The 18682-nt window shown below is 45.3% G+C and overlaps 2 protein-coding genes across 11 annotated transcripts in view; both read right to left on the minus strand.

Annotated features, from left to right (window-relative positions):
- Window positions 1–744: 744 nt before the first annotated feature.
- On the minus strand, window positions 745–7711 carry LOC146662831 (zinc finger Y-chromosomal protein 1-like). Of its 2 annotated transcripts, none has more exons than XM_085419435.1 (4): window positions 7519–7711; window positions 6851–7067; window positions 2944–3258; window positions 745–2736 (listed from the first exon to the last, which is right to left on the minus strand). In XM_085419435.1, exons 1-4 carry the CDS (start codon window positions 7690–7692, stop codon window positions 1352–1354), a joined length of 2091 nt encoding a protein of 696 aa, XP_085275561.1. In that variant the 5' UTR covers window positions 7693–7711; the 3' UTR covers window positions 745–1351. The 2 variants fall into 2 exon arrangements, with proteins under 2 accessions (XP_085275561.1, XP_085275559.1); XM_085419433.1 differs by having other exon boundaries at window positions 6851–7070.
- Window positions 7712–13694: 5983 nt separating this feature from the next.
- The window catches only part of LOC146662832 (receptor-type tyrosine-protein phosphatase mu-like), a 224043-nt gene continuing 219055 nt past the window's right edge, over window positions 13695–18682 (minus strand). For all 9 annotated transcript variants that reach the window (XM_085417616.1, XM_085417614.1, XM_085417612.1 and 6 more), the window contains 2 exons: window positions 17119–17254; window positions 13695–16483 (listed from right to left, as the gene is read on the minus strand). In XM_085417616.1, coding sequence (XP_085273742.1) covers window positions 16430–16483; window positions 17119–17254 — 190 coding nt within the window. In that variant the 3' untranslated portion in view covers window positions 13695–16429. The remainder of the gene's footprint in view (window positions 16484–17118; window positions 17255–18682) is intronic.

Raw genomic sequence — 18682 nt, forward strand, 5'->3', positions numbered from 1 at the left:
GTTTGACTTCTTTGTGTGCAGCATAGCTGTTTGCTCACAGCTGGACTGAGGTTTCTATTTACACGAGACAACAGGTGCAAAAGTCTTGAGCCACCCCTTATCTCTTTATACAGGTCTTCTGTGGACATTGACTGCTTTTTCCACTCCTGTCCATTACTTGTACCTGACATTGTCACATAGGGCTGTGCGATATGACCAAAATCTCATATCCCGATATAAGACATCGTCCCGATAACTATATAAATCACAAAAATTTAACATTTTCTGTAAATTCTGTGAATCTCGGGCAGCTCGACCTGCCTGAAGTGTTTCCAGCTGCGCGTCATGTAGCTGGAGTCGAGTGTTTTAACTGATGCATGAAACGATACATTTTTAGACAAAAGTTGTAACGGCGCCGTTTTCTTTGTATTTATTACACGGCGTGCTGCGGGGAAAAGCCTGTTCTAACGTTTGACTCTAAGGTTTATTTTTTAGCACCTGGCATCTTTTTTTGATTCTCATCCGTAAACACTCTGCATCTTTCACGTGATTCAGTTTATTTTGAAAAGTCTCAACAGGATCTTGAGCTTTATTGTGAAAGCTTTATGTGGAACATAAACAAGCGGACACGCGATGGTGTTACCGTCGTTGTTGCTAACGACAACGCATAAAAACAGGTGCTTGTCTGTCCGTAGTGTGGTTATATTAAATATAAGAGAAAGAGAGAACTTTAAGAAATTAATAATAACTACAGTGACCATCAGAACATGAAAAAATATTGCCATAAAGTTTATTTTGCAACACCACGAAACAAAAGATAGCGTAAAATGAAACGACAGATGTTTATATATCGTCATCGATATATATCGTTATATCAAACAGCCCTAGTGTGACATGTCTCTGAACTCAATCATTCAAGCATTAAAAGGCTCGTAACGCGAGGGATGAGTGTTGTGTCTGCACACCTGAGCAAAGAGCCAGGTGTATGTTGTTTTTGTCAGCTCTTTGCTCCCAGCAGTCACACAAACACATTTCTTTAACTGACCCTTTAAACTGCCAAAGATAACACAGTTACACTCCTCCTCCACACCGATTGGTCACCGTCAATATTAATGAAATCATGTGACTGAACCTTGAGAAACCACAGAAGCAGTGATTTAACCATCTTTAATGAAACCATGATACAGACAAATAAAGTTTGATTCAAACTCCTTCTACCATAATCTCAGCTGATCTGAGACCAGCCCGCCAGCCAATCAGCTGCCTCTGCTTGTCTTTGAACATCATGAGACCCTCTGAGAGCTCCGTCTGTTTGTCAAACCCTGCAGAGCTGCTCGGGTGCATCAAGACTCCGTGAGCGCGCTCACTGCTGTCAGGTGGCGTCCAGCTGCTGAGCGGCGTCCATGTCGTCCTCAGACAGTTCTGCCGCGCAGTCCACCACTGTCTCCTCCTGTTTGTACGTCAGAACCGCGTCGTCGTCAAAAAGGATGGGCGGGGCCTCCTCGTCTGGCGGTGTCCCAACACCGTGCATGCGCTTCCTGTGCTGCTGCAGGTTGCCGTGGCGGTTGAAGCGGGCAGAGCAGAGGTCGCAGGCGAACGGGCGCTCCCCGGTGTGGATGACGACGTGCCTGGCAAGCTGCGAGCGACACTTTTTGTCCTTGCCGCAGATGTGGCAGACGAAACTCTGCGGCAGGCGCGCCCCATTGGCATGGACGACCTCTCGGTGCCTCTTCAGGTGGCTGAGGCGGCGGAAGCGGCGGCTGCAGAAGTCGCAGGCGAAGGGCCGGGCGTCGCTGTGGATGGTGGAGTGGCTTGCCAGCAGCGACCGAAACTTGAACACCTTGCTGCAGACGGTGCACGGGAACGCCTTCTCAGAGGTGGCGGTGCTCCTCCTGCGGCTGGCACTGGCGTCGCCCGCCCTGACCCGCAGGTGCACGCGGACTTGGTGCTGTTTGAGGCAGGTGGCACGCTGGAAGCTGCGCAGGCAGACGCCACAGCGGTGAGGCTTGTCACCTGTGTGGATGCGGGCGTGAGCAGTGAGCAGCGCCTCAGATTTGAGCCGTTTCCCACACACGCCGCAGGCAAACGGGGCGTCCAGTGGGCTGTCTTCTCCATTGACATGGTTGCTGTGGACCAGGACTTTGTGGCGTTTGAGCTGGTACTGGCGAGCGAACTTGCGGCCGCAGATGTCGCAGAGGTGCGGCCGCTCGCCTGTGTGCGTCTGGAAGTGGACAGCGAGCTGCGACCTGCACTTAAACTCTTTGCCGCAGAAGTCGCAGAGCAGTGAGCTCGGCCGCGGGGGCTCGGCGGTGCCGTCCACGTGCACGACCTTCTTGTGGTGCTCAAGGTCATTGGCCCTCATGTAGGCCTTGGGGCAGAGGTCGCAGCTGTGCGGCTTCACCCCCGAGTGGATGACCTCGTGCGTCTTGAGCCGCGAGCGGCAGCTGAACGTCTTGCCACACACGGCACACAGCCACGCCTGAACCTGCCGCTGTTTCTCCCGTTTGGCGACGCCGTCTGGATGCAGCCGATTCAGGTGGTGCTGCAGGTTGTCGCGGCGATTGAAGCGCAGTTCACACAGGTGGCAGGCGAACGGCTTCTTCCCCGTGTGGATGAAGGAGTGGCGAGCCAGACTCGACTTGTTCTTCATCACTTTGCCGCAAACGTCGCACACGGTGCTGTCGAGCTCCAGCTTCACTGCGGCCACATCCTGGGAGTCCGCCGGCAGGGCTCCGGGAGCCGCGGGGAGCGCAACACCTGCAGGGACACGAGAGGAAAGACTTAAGCCAAGGATAACATCAGATTAATCCTGATTTACACAAGAGTAAAAAACAACCTCACGACGAGTTAAAGTCGAGTTAATCCAGAGTTAAAGCAGTCTAAAAAAAAAATGTGAATGAGTGGAAATAAAAATTTTAATACTTTTAAGCTACAAATATTAAACGTCAGTAAAATCTGACTCACCTCCTTCAGATGGAGTCCAGGTGGGGTCAGCTGTGACGTCCTCCTCCACTGTCATGACCTCCGCCTCCTCTTGTTGGTCAGTGTCAGATGACTCGTGGCGGCGGCGGCGACTCTTTTTGTCAGTATTGGAGCTCTGAGGTACCAACCGTCTCCTCTGAGTCCTGGACTTGGCTGGGGTGGGTTCATCGGAGAGTTTGGGGGCGGGGCGGATGATTCTGGTTCTGGTCCTGTTGGTGGTGCAGTGCTGCAGCAGAGCGCCCCCGTCTGGTCCGTCAGCTCGGACGGCGATGCACTGCAGCAGCATCGCAGACGAGCCTGCACACAAAGACCGGCGTCAGAGCGGGACGAGGACCAGGACTCAGAATCTGAGTCTGTGATGCAAACTGACCCACAGAATCATCACTGACGGGTTAATCATGGTTTTATTCGTGTAATACACAGACTACAAACACCACTATCACTACTGTGCACTATTTAATTTACCTGCAATAGCCCACACTGGAAATGCGTTAATTGTGATTAATTCATTTTTTTAAAAAGTTACTAATTTAATCGCACTTTGCATTCCAAGCAAAGGGGAACTATTGTCAGTGCATGATTTCCTTTTATACCAATTACAGTGATGCACAAAACAAAGCTACAAAGAATCAGAAGAAAGCACATTGCTAGGACTGATCAGAGGCAAATTTCATTTCCAAAGACTACCCAATGGAAGCTTTGATAAAAGTGAGGTTTTGTGCAAACTGTGCAAAAACGAGTTTGGATACCACCCAAAGCATTTCAACCTTACGGTACCATCTAAATGCAAAACATGTTTCAGGGAGCACAGAAACTGTGGGAGCTGACCAAACTTGATGAAATGACTGGCTTCAGGACCAAAATTAGTAAGTCAACATCGGACAAACTATGTTACTATCTCCCATAATGGATTGCTCTGGACTGTAGACCACTACCAGTGGTAGAAGATAGGGGGTGCTACAGTTTGCGTCAGGTGATCCAACTTTCCAACTGCCTGAAAACTGCCTTTTTGACACTGAAAAGCAAAATGAGATGTATTACAGACAGCCCTGCAAATATGGAGGAACTACACCAGGAGCAAACAAGACTGGGGCAACAGAAAGAGCCACTCATACAGGATATTTCCACACGGTGGAATTCAATCCTGTATGTGGTGTCTCGTCTGCTAAAGTATCAAGAGGTTGTTTTTGCTGCTTTGGGCAAACAAAAGCACAAGCTAGTCATTTTAACTCCACCAGAGCTGGTAAACCACCAAACGCTGGCCACTGTTGTTGAGCCATGCAGGTAAATAAAACTATTTTTAACTTATTGTTACTGTTTCTTCAAAACGCTCTGTAGTTGACAGTTATTGTGGAGATGAATAACGACTTTCTTGAACTGTCTACTACAGGTGTGTGGCTGAGCTTCTTGGAGGTGAGACATGTCTCATGTTCAGTGGTTTTACCTGCTTTCTGCCACCTGCATCTCACCATGGAGGTCTCTGATGATGACTCAAACTACATGGTGAAATCTAAGACCGCCTTCACAAAGGACCTGTCCCAACCATCAGTGGCTCCCGATAGCTGCTGTGCTTCAGCCACACTTTAAGGATTTAAAGCAGTGCTCCCCAACCCCCAGGCCACGGACCACTGTCATTTGGTACCGGACTGCAAGAGTTGAGGCTCGGGTGTGAAACTGATGGTTTTCAGGGTTTTTATCGTTAACTCGGTTTCCCTGGGTCTTTTCCTGTGTTGTAGTTGTGTGTCTTATTTTGGAAGAAGAATGCACACGTTACCATAGCGACCAGAGAGCATTAAAGGGCAGAGAGGAGGATGTTATTCTCAATGTTGCTGGCGCATTTCAGGAGAACGCTGCTAATAAAGTTACACAAGTACACAGTGAATTAGCGTTTATTATTTTATATACAAAATACCACCGTTTATGCCTTGGTCCTATCATTTTATTTTGTTGTATTTATCCGGGACACCTCAAAGGCCGGTCCGTGGTGCAAAAAAGGTTGGAGACCACTGATTTAGAGTGTCTTGCAAGGGGAGAGCGAGAAGAGGTTTGGACCAGCTCTGCTGCAGTAACAGTGTAACAATGCCACCACAAAGGAGCCAGCAAAGACAAAGAGCCTCCTCTCTGATTCAGATGAGGAAGCCCTGTGTAAAAGGGCCCTGAGTTTGTACACAGCAGAATCCACCATCAGCCAGACAGACTGCATGCTGCAGTGGTGGTCCAGTTGAGCAGCGACCCACCTACACCTTCTGTCCTGGCCTGCAAGTATCTGATTGGTCCTGCCACTTCTGTCCCATGTGACAGACTGTTCTCACTTACAGTAACATAGCAACAAAATTAGAGCTGCTCTGAACATGTGAACAGGCTAGTTTGTCCAAGTAACTGGCTGAAAGAGACCGACAGTAAATAAGCATGGAGGTATTGTGAGTCCAACGGGTTTGTTATTTTTGCACTAAAATGTTCGATGATCACACTGTTTTAGCCTAATGTACAAAATAATGTTGGCTAAGGTTACTCAGAGTTTAAAGGTGAAGCTGCTCAAATAACCTTTTATGTTTCTGCCTTATTTTTTTAAGAAGAAAAACTGCACTTTGTTTTTATTATTATTATTATTTAAAGACGATATCATTTTGAAAATGTACTTAAAGTAACACTTTATTTTAAGTCTTCCAATTTTATCCAGTGATATTATTTTTGTTTCTGTTTTGAATTGAAATGTAGTTTAAATGCCTTCTCCCCATAAATTAAAAGAGCTTGAGATTACAATAGTCATGTGCATGTCTATTATTTGATTCTGTCGCACACTAAATTCCTTTAAAATTAAAAAAATAAATAAAAACATTTGTGCTTCGGAGCAAATTTTCTTGTGCGATTAATTGAGATTAATTACAAAGCCTCTAATAATTATATTTGATATTTTTTTATTCAAATGTATACAGTGGAGAAGAATTGTGCACCTCACCCTCCTTATTTCTACATGTCTGCACTGAGTAGATGCTCTAAATCGCATTGTACATGTGACAATGATATTCTATTCTATCCATTTGAAACAAACCTGGTTCAATCATAACCTCTGAGGGCGGTTTACAGGGAGGCCGACCACCACTTTTCTTCTTCTGTAGTAATTATTTCTTAAAATCAGTTCTTATTAATATTCTTGTTAACGTTAAAGGGATGGTTGGCTCAACAGAGCTCTGACTTTTTGTCAGCTTGGCTACAGTGCTGAAGAGAAACCTGGGGTTGTTCTTCTTCAATCAGTGGATCGGGGCGAAGACGCTCAGGGGCGAGCGCCTCAGCACCTCACTTCAAAGTTCAGACTAAATTAGATCTATCAGCACTGACGCAACGATCTAAGCTGACTGATTAAACATTCCACCTTAAAAGCAGCCCATGAGGTAAAGGTGGAATTAAGTCCAGTAGCTTCTCGTGACGGAGACACACCATCAAACACCTTTAAACCCCAAACTGCCAAAATCCATCAGAGAAGCTTCGCCGACCAGCAAAAACCTGGGAGTCTCAGCGACGTGCACGAAGTGCAAACACAACCAGCTCCAGCCCCCACACCAGCGAGCAGGAAGCACCGCCCAACTGGACCCGTCACTATGACGACAACAGGTGACAACCAACGGGCTTCAGAACAAAAGATGGCAGCAGGTGAAAAGTTCAGGTGAACCTCAGTAAGAACCGGAACATAATTTTATTTAACGAGCAGCAAAAATATAGTAAAGACGATCAGATGTCACGATCAGCTGACTCTGATTTTATTAGATTTTTAGGGAAACCTAAAAATCAAATAATTTACATATTAAATAAAGTTTAAAATAAAATCTTTTTTCCCCCCATTAAGTTCTTTGAAAGTTTCCTCCCTCCACCTGCAGGGCGGCGCTCTCACCTGAGTGTCTCCAGCTCAGCTGCTGACTCAGCAGGTCCACCTGGACGGCGGCGTCCCTCCTCTCTGCCGCCTCGCTCTGACAGCCCACCTCCTTCCTGTCCTCCTCGGGGCTCTCCCACTGGCAGCCCACCTCCTTCCTCCTCTCCTCCTCTCCTGCAGCTCCCAGCAGGAAGAGCTGCTTTTCTTCTGCGGGAGGCTCCATCTCCCACAGCGCCCCCTGCTGGTCCGAACAAACCACCGTCAGGTTATTTCAGCTGGTACCCGGACAGGAAGTAGTCACACTGACTCCGCCCACTCAGACTGAAGCGCGAAGAGTCACTCAGATCGATAACCAACGATTTCCAATCGATAAGAATTAACCGCTTAAATGTTTGAAGCTGCACCACGTGACCACGAATTCACTCTGAAGGCTTTAAAGAGCGTATGGAGTTAGACTCCTCTCGGCCACCGTACACACGCTAAAACAGCGCAAACTGCGCTTCATTACACAGCCACGCCCCGTCCGAAGATCAGTAACCTGACCGTTAACAGGCACCGACAATCTCATCAATAATGTGATCAATAACTTGATGTTTATCTATGATAGCCGTTAGCGCCATGCTAACAGCAACTAGCAGAGGCTAACGGCCCTTTGACCGGCAGAGGAGCCACGGAGCGGCTTCAGGTACCTGAGAGCGGCGGAATCCGGGGGGAGAGCTGCGAGCAGAGAACAGCTTCAGTATGAATCCGAAAACTCGGGAAAACAGCGAAACACAGCGGAACGGCAGGCCGCACACGCACTGCTGCTGCTCTTCTTCTGCTCCTCTGTAGCTTCCCCTGCAGCAGCTCAGTGCTGCCCCCATCTCAGCGGCCACACCGGGAACTCTTCTTCTTCTTTATATTGTTTATTGGCGGTTGGCAAACAGCAAAATGGTGCATTACCGCTACCAACTGGTGTGGAGTGAGCACCGAAATGACAAAAAACAAACAAACAATTCAAATCCTCCCAAACGAATGAGTCTGAATTAAAAACCAAAATATGGCCCGATAACTTTCACTTCTAGAGTTCTTGTGAAATAAATCAAGGTAGTCCAGTTTCACTTTCATATCACCAAGCTTTCTGATCAATTGTCTTCTTTTAGCATCATATTTCTGACAATGCATTAAAACATGTTGTGTTGTTTCTGGGGCGATCGTGGCTCAAGAGTTGGGAGTTCGTCTTGTAATCGGAAGGTTGCCGGTTCGAGCCCCGGCTTGGACAGTCTCGGTCGTTGTGTCCTTGGGCAAGACACTTCACCCGTTGCCTACTGGTGGTGGTCAGAGGGCCCGGTGGCGCCAGTGTCCGGCAGCCTCGCCTCTGTCAGTGCGCCCCAGGGTGGTTGTGGCTACAATGTAGCTGCCATCACCAGTGTGTATGTGTGTGTGACAGGTTGTGTAAAGTGCTTTGGGGTCCTTAGGGACTAGTAAAAGCGCTATACAAATACAGGCCATTTACCGTTTTACTTCTTCTCTATTGCAGTCACACTTTCCTAAACAGTGTTTTCCTATTAAAAACAACATGTTATTCAAACCAGTGTGCCCAAATCTGAGTCGAGCTATAACCGTCTCCTCTCTCCTGTTCCTTCCTCTGCTTCTCATTTCGCCTGTTTTCCTTTGGATTTTTCATCCTTTACTCTCTTCCTCCCATTGCTTTTGCCACCTTTCTTTCATTTTATGCTGTATTCTACTCTTGCTCTCTGTCCTACTGATATCCACATCCACCAGCGGTCTCTTTGTAGCTTCCTTTGCCATTCTGTCTGCTATTTAATTTCTCTTAACTCGTCACTGATCCTTTTCCCTACCTTAAATTCAGGAACAATAAATGCTATCCCGCTTTGGTTGGCTGTATTCCTTGATGCATCTGTGTAGATTTTGACATAACTGTAATACCGATTAATATATTCCTGCACTGTATGTGAGTTTAAGATAAAAACCCCTGTTCTTGTTCTTTTTGTTCAGTAGTGTGAAATCTACTAAATCATCAGGGAGTATCATGGTGGTATCTGGATCAGCTACAACATCTCCAGCACCATCAGGCTGAGCACAGGAGCTCCTTGGGCTGTGTTCTCAGCCCTCTGTTGTTCACTCCCCTGACACACAACTACACCGCCCTACACAGCTCTAACCACATCATCAAGTTCGCTAACGACACAACCGTGGTTGGACTCATCAGCAGCAACGACGAGTCAGCGTACAGAGATGTGGTACAGAGAGTATATTACAGAAATGGGTCTATTATGGTATGTTATAATGTACACGGTATGAAGTATGTTGTGAATATTCTATAACTATAAGTATGTACAGGCTGTAGTGAGTACAAGCTATGTACAGGATATGAACAGGATATAAATATGAAAAACTATACAGAATATGAAATAAATAACTTTACAGAATCTGAGATATACAGCTATACAGAAATGGGAACTATGCAAGTTGTAAACAGTTGTAGGATTAAAGATTATCGAATGTACAGAATGATTATTGACACAGAGCTATACAGTAGTGCAGTTAAGATAAGTGAGGGTGTAGATAGTGCTGGTGGTTGTGAGTGGTGGTTCAGTCCATGTTATTATTGTGTGTTTGAGGGTACAGTTGTCCATTGTGGGTGTGTGTATGTTCAGTCCATGTGTTAACGTGGGTCAGATGTCAGGAGGCAGAGTTCAGGAGTCTGACAGCTGTGGGGAAGAAGCTGTTCCGGTACCTGGTGGTCTTAGTCCGGAGGCTCCTGTAGCGCCTCCCAGAGGGCAGGAGGGTGAAGAGTCCATGTGATGGGTGACTGGGGTCTTTGATGATTTTCCCAGCCCTTTTCAGACACCGCTTCCTGTAGATGTCTTTTATGGCAGGAAGTGGTGCTCCGGCGATGCGCTGGGCAGTTTTCACGACCCTCTGCAACGCCTTCCGGTCCGAGGCAGAGCAGTTCCCGTACCAGACTGTTATACAGTTGGTCAGGATGCTCTCGATGGTGCAACGATAGAAGTTCACCAGGATGTCTGAGGACAGGTGGTTCTTCCTCAGAGTCCTCAAGAAGAAGAGGCGCTGGTGAGCCTTCTTGACCAGCTTGGAGCAGTTGGTCGTCCAGGTGAGATCCTCGGAGATGTGGACTCCCAGGAACTTGAAGCTGCTCACACGCTCCACAGCCGTCCCCTTAATGTGGATGGGTGGATGTGGGTCAGCATTCCTCCTGTAGTCCACGATGAGCTCCTTGGTCTTCTCGGTGTTAAGCAGCAGGTTGTTTGTGTCACACCACTCAGCCAGACGATCCACCTCCTCCCTGTAGGCGGCCTCATCGTTGTCACTGATGAGGCCAATCACCGTGGTGTCATCTGCAAACTTAATGATGGTGTTGGAACCATCAGCAGGTCTGCAGTCGTGGGTGAAGAGGGAGTAGAGGAAAGGGCTCATCACACAGCCTTGTGTGTGTGTGTAGATGAGCAGCGGTTATCCAGCCGGACATGTTGGGGCCGGTTGGTCAGGAAGTCCAGTAACCATTTGCAGATGAGGGAACTGATGCCCAGGTCTGTCAGTTTCCTGATGAGTTGTGAGGGGTGGATTGTATTGAATGCTGAACTGAAGTCTATAAACAGCATTCTGGCGTAGGTGTTGTTGTTGTCCAGGTGTGAGAGGACAGAGTGCAGTGCGATGGAGACTGCATCCTCTGTGCTCCTGTTCTGGCGGTATGCGAATTGGTGGGGGTCCAGGGTGGGGGGGAGACAGGATTTGAAGTGTGCTAGGACCAGCTGCTCTAAGCACTTAGTGATGATGGGGGTGAGTGCTACTGGGCGGTAGTCATTGAGGCTAGATGGGTTGGAGTTTTTGGGTATCGGGACGATGGAGGTGGATTTGAAGCAGGCCGGTACCACAGTGTGGGCCAAGGACAGGTTGAATATGTCTGTGAGCACTCCTGCAAGCTCCCCAGAACACGCTCTGAGAACACGCCCGGGGATGCCATCAGGGCCTGCAGCCTTGTGGACATTGATCCTGCTCAGCACTGCTCCTACATCGGTGGGGGAGAGAGTCAGAGGTTGGTGGTCTGGCGTCATGTCTGCTTTGGTTGTGGTTGTGGGGTTCCCTCGCTCAAAACGAGCATAAAAGTTGTTGAGCTCGTTGAGGAAGGAGACATCAGAGGATGCGGGGGAGGGTTTGGTGGTCCTGTGGTCTGTAATGGTCTGGAGTCCTTGCCACATGCGTCGGGGGTTGGAGTTGGAGAAGTGTTCTTGTACAGCGAGAACAACCTGTCACTGAATGTGGACAAAACCAGGGAGAATCATCGACTTCAGGAAGACTCACTCCACTCACACCACTCCACTCACTCAGCATCCACGGTTCCACGGTAGAGACTGTTAACAGCACCAAGTTCACATCTCAGACGACCTCACCTGGACCACCAACACCACCTCCATCACCAAAAAGGCCCAGCAGCTCCCCCACTTCCTGAGATACCTGAAGCGGGCCAACCTCCCTCCTCCCACACTCACCATGTTCTACAGGGGCACCATAGAGCGTTCGGACCATGTGGTTTGGAAACTGCAAAGTCGGCATCCTCAGCCGGCTACATCTGTCATGGTCCTGGGTCGTGTGACCCAGTGTTTGAGGTTTTTTTTAATGTATATTCATTTGTGCCCTAGTTTAGTTCATCTAGTTAATTTCTAGGTTGCTGTTTAGTCCTTTGTTTCTTAGTTGTTTATGTCAACTCCGCCTGTACTCAGTCTCCCTGGTTCGTGCGTCTACCTGTCATGCGTCATGTCTGTGTGGTTATGTTAAGTTCATGTCATGTCTAATCTCCACGTTTCCTGTTTTACTTTGAAAGTCTGTGTCCAATGTCAGTGTATTTAGTTTCACTTCTCCTGTCCTGTCTTTAGGTTCATGTGTGTCAGCTGTGCTCCCATGCGTGGCCACTTCCCTTGATCATCCCTTACGTGTATTTAGTCTCTGTGTTTCATTCAGTCTGTATCGCGTCGTCTGTGTTCCCACCCTCCGTGTTTTCACAGCCAGTCTTTACATTCATAGTCATAGTTTTCTGAGTCTTCATAGTTTATCACAGTGTCAGTTTCCCAGTTTAGTTATAGTTTAGTTCAGTCACTGTGCTTCTGCCTTGTTTGAACTTTATGTCATCAGCCATAATAAAGGCTCTCTTTCAGTTTAAGTCTTATTCTACACCATCATTTCATGTCATAGCCACTTCAGTATTCAGGGAGGGTTACTGATTTTTACAGAAAATATTTGAAAAGGACTCCAGCTTTTACTGAACCTTTCAGTTTTACTGTGAACTTTGGGTTTGTACCCAAATTGTTTGCATAGTTATTCTCAGTTTTTACTCCAAATTCAGATTTTAGATGATTGTAACTGAACTTCTGATCCTGTCCTTACTTAGTCTGTACGTGTACTGGGTTCCACTCTTGGCTTGGACTGGCACAATCATCTCAACCCTGACAGCCTTTGAAACTAAAGACCCGTGGGTCACAAAACCTATCCAGAATACCTGTCAGGGGCTGGGTCTCTGAGCCAGCGTTTTGATTGTATTCTGTATTTTTGAGTTTCTTATGTAATGTTTGTGATTATAAGTTCTTGTGTTATTCTTATTTAGGGTCTCCAGTCTGTCATGTGTTTGAGGTCTTTGTGTTCCATATTGTCAAGCTTGTGTTGTCATATCTGTCTCTCCACATTTCCTGTTTCATTTCGAAAGTCTTGTGTTTCTGTGTTCAGTGTGTTTGATTTTACTCTTCTAATTTTACTCTGTGACGTTGTTATGTTCATTCTAATCTGCGGTTTCTGCATGTGTCTCCACTTCCCCTGATCACCTCTTGTGTGCGTTTAGTCTGTGTGTTCATGTCGTGTTTCAAAGTTTTTCTATGTATCCGTGCTCTGGGTTTTTCATGTTTTAATCTTAGTTCACCCAGCTTAGGTTATTGGTTAGTTTCGTTGTTGATTTGTTTTTGTTTTTTTACAATTTCTGTTTTATACTGTTAGTTCATACTGTTTTATATACTGTTTTGTGTGTTTGTTTGTTTGTTAATTAGTTAGTTAGTTTATTTGCTTGTTTTAATCAATTTTAAATCATGCTTTTTATTTGTTCTTGTTTCTAAGGTCTCTGTAAAGCACTTTGAATCACCTTGTTGTTGAATTGTGCTATACAAATAAACTTGCCTTGCCTTGCCTTAATCAGGGAACTGTTCTTAAGAAAAATGAAACAACTGAAACATTTATAAGTGCTTTACGTGCGTCGTCCAACACAAAGTATGATTGGCTGGCTCAGTGAGGTGACAGACACAGGCTGGAGAGTGTATACAGGTTTTTATTTGTTATATTCTGGAATCAGCAACATAAATAAAAGCTTTCATTAAGTTCTCCTCAGCACCAGAGCCATTCATCGACAGGGTTCAGGCGAAGCCACACCCACAGGACCGGGCTGAGACCGCGACCTGTGATTCTGTTGGCGAAACGCCGAAATTGTCCACCATGATTGTCTCTCTCTGTGTGCTTCAGGAGAACGAGGATGGCATGGACACCAAGAACAAATGAAGGAATAAATATTCTTCTTCCTGCCTCCCGCTGCTCTATGTACATTATTAACAGTCTGAAACAACCCAGCAGCTGGCCTCGCCCACCTGCTGCGTGACGACACAACAAAGAAACACTGAAAACCACAAAGTGATGGGAGTCAAGGACCAGACGAAGGACAATGTGCTTCGATGCTTCCAGTTCAGTTACTTTTAAATCTGAAGCAGCAGAGATTAAACGTCAGAGAAGAAAACGGATGATGACTCTCAATGTGTCTTTAAACATATTTAAACATCTAAGTGGAAAAAAACCCAAGAAGGTTAGACCAACCAGAATCATACACAAGTCCTCAGGTGGAAAACATGAAAAAAATCATCTTTTCATTCTCAGCAATGAACTCTGTGAGTGAGCTCTGGAACAATGGACAGCAATTGGCCTTGAGTTGAGGTTAATTTGAGGATCCAGTTCATCAACTTAATTTGGTTTATTGGTTCCAGCTTCTCAAACTGGATCGTACTGATGGTCCATGATGACATGATGTATCAGGGATCACTATATCCTGGTATCTCTCTGCCGTCTCTGTGTCCTCCTCACATATTTCTATAACTGATTAAACCAAGCTCTTCTAACACATCCACATGCTGCTCTGTAGAGATTATGGATTCACGTCAGACTCATCAGAGGAAAGTGTTTTGATTTAAAACCTGTGAAAATCATGTTGGCATTTTTACACATAAATAAATGATACACATAAATAGGGATGGGTATTGATAAGATTTTCACGATTCCGATTCCATTTTCGATTCTGTTTAACGATTCGATTCTCTTATTGATTCTTTTTAAAAAAGGAGAACACTAAGGTCGATTAGCTCAGAACTTTGTTTTATATCTTCTCTTTGAACAAGACAGAAATTTAGGAGTAACATGGCCTTACAAACCCAACAATGAGATCTTAAGAGATCCAGCCTACGGCTCTTCAATGGGGTGTCACAGGGTCCCCAGGAAAAAAATTGTAAATGTAAAATAATAAAATAAATATTCTTCTGTAGCAATAACAAAGTGTAACATAAATTATTCTGTAGCAATTACACAAGAATATCCAGTAATGTCCCTGCCTACAATTAAACACATTCACTTACTGAAAATCATCTGCTGTGGCAAATGGGTGCAAGCCTTTGACCACAAACTGAGTCTCTGCTCGGTGACATTCGTCTATCCTGCCTGAAAGGAGACGCTGCCGGCAGACTGCAGCGAGAACTGCCAGCATCTGAGCCAGACTCTGTCTGTCTCATCATGGTCACTAAATGCACAGTAATGGCAGGTTTGTAATAAGGCAGATCGCGCTAACATAATATGCACTGTTAGTTGATTATTTACCTGCCGCATTAACGGGAGAGGACGTGCAAACGTTACCGCTGCTGCTGGGTTGAGATTCACGAGTCGAGCGGAATTAAAAACACGACATTCATTTAAGGTCATCGCGTGTTTTGTGAGCAAATGCTTTTGCATATTCGTAGTGTTTCCTCCCTTAAATGAAATATCTGCTTTGCAAGTATTGCAAGTTGCACTGTTGTCATCCATTCTTGAAAAGTGTAACCAAACTTTTGAGCGTTTGAGCCGCCGTGTTTCCTGCCAGGTAAATGACGCTCCGCAACGTGGTGACGTCATTTGGGGCGACTGGAATCAATAAGGGAATCGTTTGCAAAATGGCAAACAATTCCAAGGAAGTGAAACAGAACCGGGTTTCGATACCCATCCCTACACATAAATAAAGAAAAATATATTAACAAATGTTGGCATCATTCAGCTTCTAATCATGACTGTGCTTAATTAAACACAATAACAAGCCTGAGCTCTGATGTCATGTACACCAGCGGTCCCCAACCCCCGGGCCACGGACCGGTCGTTTGGTAACAGGCTGTGAGAGTTGAGGCTCGGGTGTGAACTTTATGGTTTTTATCGTTTTTTAAACCGTTTTTATCGTTAACTCTGTTTCCCTAGGTCTTTTCCTGAGTGTTATGAATAAATCTTCTTTTTTTTGGTAGCGGTACTGTTTTTATTTTGTTGTATTTATCCGCAACACCTTAAAGACCGGTCCGTGAAAATATTGTCGGACATGAACCGGTCCGTGGCACAAAAAAGGTTGGGGACTGCTGATGTACACAACTTGACCAATGGTGAACTAATCACTAATTACTTGCTGTGATCATTTCATACCAGACAGCTGCCAGGACTCACATCATCTTTATAAATAAGCGTGTCCGCAGACTCTGCTAATTTTGGCAGACTCAGCTGAATGTCGGCAGACTCTCGGCTGCGTGAAGGCAGACACGTGTTCTGACAACTCTGGCTCTGTGATGTCTGCCAGATTTGGTTTGATTTTGGGCCTCTTTGGGGGAAGAGTTGGCAGATTCAAATTGGTGAAGTTTGTTTGGTTAAATAAGTTTTATCATAACTGGCCAGACTATGGCACTCAGATTCAGGCCGAGTGACTTCCTCTGGCCTCCTGGGCTTGGGCCTCTGCAGGGTCAAACCATCTTAGCTACCTTGGTCAGCGTGATCCAGCCACCTCCCAGTCTTGTTTCCAGAGGGATGATTAAGTTCACACTTCTTGACATGACATGAATTCACAAATGAAAGTCAATCAGATTTTAGGGTCCCTTCAATCTCAGAGGTAAGAGGGTTTATGCGAGAGTTAATGATTCTCCGCCGACAGCAGCTTCTTCCTGACAGGTCAGCTGATTTCAACCAGCAATCGGACACGGTTAAAGATTCCTGTACAAAACATGACTGCAAGGACATCCTGTTTTGAATCCTGGCTGTAAGGATGGTGGGGATGGCTGACAGGTGAGGCGACCCGCTCTGATGGTGTTTTTATCGTTTCAGTTTCATTGAAACAACAAAAGGGTAAAAAAAACCACAAAGTGACACGAGGTGAACGCTGAGCGTCGCTCACAGAATCCAACAGTTCAAACCAGGCAGTGTAAACATGCCTTCATCCTCCTCCTCCTCCTCTTCAGTCAGTAGTCTCTCTGCTCCTCCTCCTCTGTGTTGAAGGAGGCTCTAAGCAGAGTTCAGGTACTCCAGAGCGACTTCATAACAGAACTTATACTGTTCCTATGGAAACACAGACATCAGATGTCATTCATTCACATTTTTAAAAAAGAAACACTTTTTATTACACAGTATGATGTAAAAACAACTCAGTATCCACTACGGGTCACTGGACACTCCATGTGTTCAAGTTCACCATCACGGTCTGTTTTCCTGAGGTAGTTCTGGTACAGCTTGGACTTATGTTTTGGGTCATTATGTTGCTGCAGGATGAACCCCTGATCAACTAGGTGCATACAGTATTTGTACTATGCTTTCATGTCAGACTGCAGTGAGACATTAAACTGCATAACTTTCAATAAAAAAATGGAAAAATTGGCGTGTCCTAAAACCTTTGACCGGTAGTGTATGTTTATAGAATACAATAATTATTATAAAACATAACAGAAAATTATGAATAATAATAATAATATATCATTATTACTGAGAAAATGTTTTTATATTTTAGTCTTAAAAAATACAGTTATGGATTCAGTGTTAAGTTCCTCTTTGATTTACTGTAAAATTAACCTTTTTTCATTTTAGTCATAAAATACAAATACAAAATAATTTGCTAAACCACAGAAGAAATGGAGAATAGAAATAATAATGATTGAAGTTAAAGCGAGCCAGTGTCTGTGATGAAGGTTGGTGGTTACCAGCAGGTCGACCATGTTTGGCTTGTTGTTCCTCAAAGTTTTTACAGCGTGAAAAACGTCGACGCAGCGCTGCTGACGCAACATCTCACACACGATACTGATACTGCAGAACACACCACTGCGACCTCCGCCATTCCTGAGGAGGAGACAGGACAGAGGAGTCAGGAGAAAGAAGACCTTTGAGTTCTCTGTCAACAGTTACATAAAGTAGCACATAAAAATATTACTGCATATATTCACAAGAACACCCCTCAAAAACAAAAACATTTACAATTGTCATAAACCAAGAACAAGCAAATCATTGTACACTGTACACAAGACATTTGTTTCCAACCAAACAGAAATAAAATGATCCACACCTGTCACCATTATATAAGAAGTAAATTCTATCATAATACATGCAGACACCAGACCTTTGAACATAAGTTCTAAATTTGTAGACCTTTACATTTTGTTTCTGCAGGTTAGCCAGATTCCCCTTTTTGCCCAACCCGTAAGAAAGCTGCAAAGATAAATCTGATTCCATTGTGCTGCTGTTTTTGGGACCATAAATGAACATTGTATTCTCCAGCACCTGTCCATATCCAGCCAACCACTGTTGCAGTAATGGCAAGAGAAGAACAAGCCTGGGACACCCAACCCACAAATGTTGCAGGGTGTGCTCAGCTTGACAAAAAGCACAGTTACCCTCTACACTCGGTCCATATGTGCAACATGTCTGGTTGTGGCCATGGCCCCATGGACCACCCACCACCGAAGATCCACGGTGTGTTTCTCCAAGTGAGGTCTGTACAAGGATTTCTAGCTACGTCTGGGAGAACCTGCTGCAGAAATACTACATCGACTCCGGAAGGTCCCTCCTTCATCCTTTAGGAAAATCCATCATTTTTGGTGCCTACTTCTTAATCTACAGCAACACTGTGAAAACAGCGAAACCTTCCAAAACACCACCTTTTGTGCTCCAAACATTTTACTGTGCCTTTAAATGAGTTTTCCCTAATTTCTTCATCCTCAACTTAGAATCTCTTTAGTGTGCTCAACTGTTCATAGCTGACCACTCTCCTTATCTTTAGAACTGATTTTATAAACTCATCAAGATATGGAAAATAATCCATAGACTGTCCGCCAAATTTTCCATCTTAAAATGAGTTTGTCTTGTAAGGAGTAGGATTGCTGATGCTCATCTTGTGAAACAATATCAGAAAACTGTGATGAGGAATCATCTTCAAACAAGTTCAAAGAACCTGCAGTTCGATCTTCAGCCTCACCTGTCCTTGCCTCTGTCTGTTCACTGTTCACAGGAGGCGAACCCTCACTGGGGAGGGACGCCATGGCTCAAAGTCAAACTGGCCAATTAGCTAAACCTACTCACTCTACACAACACAATGAAATAAACCTGTCTTACCTTGTAACTAACCAACTAACCATTAAGGTTGGGCGATTTTTCCAACCGATAATCATCAGTCCAATAAATGACCACCATCAACCCCACCCAAATACAATAAACACAAAAATGAAGACAGAAACAGAAGACACTCCATTTGGCTTTTTTCAAAAATTCAGA

Source organism: Rhamphochromis longiceps, linkage group LG9 (assembly GCF_057381845.1).
Source record: "Rhamphochromis longiceps isolate RC_006_pf linkage group LG9, R_longiceps_female_GT1.1, whole genome shotgun sequence".
Lineage (NCBI taxonomy): Eukaryota > Metazoa > Chordata > Actinopteri > Cichliformes > Cichlidae > Rhamphochromis > Rhamphochromis longiceps.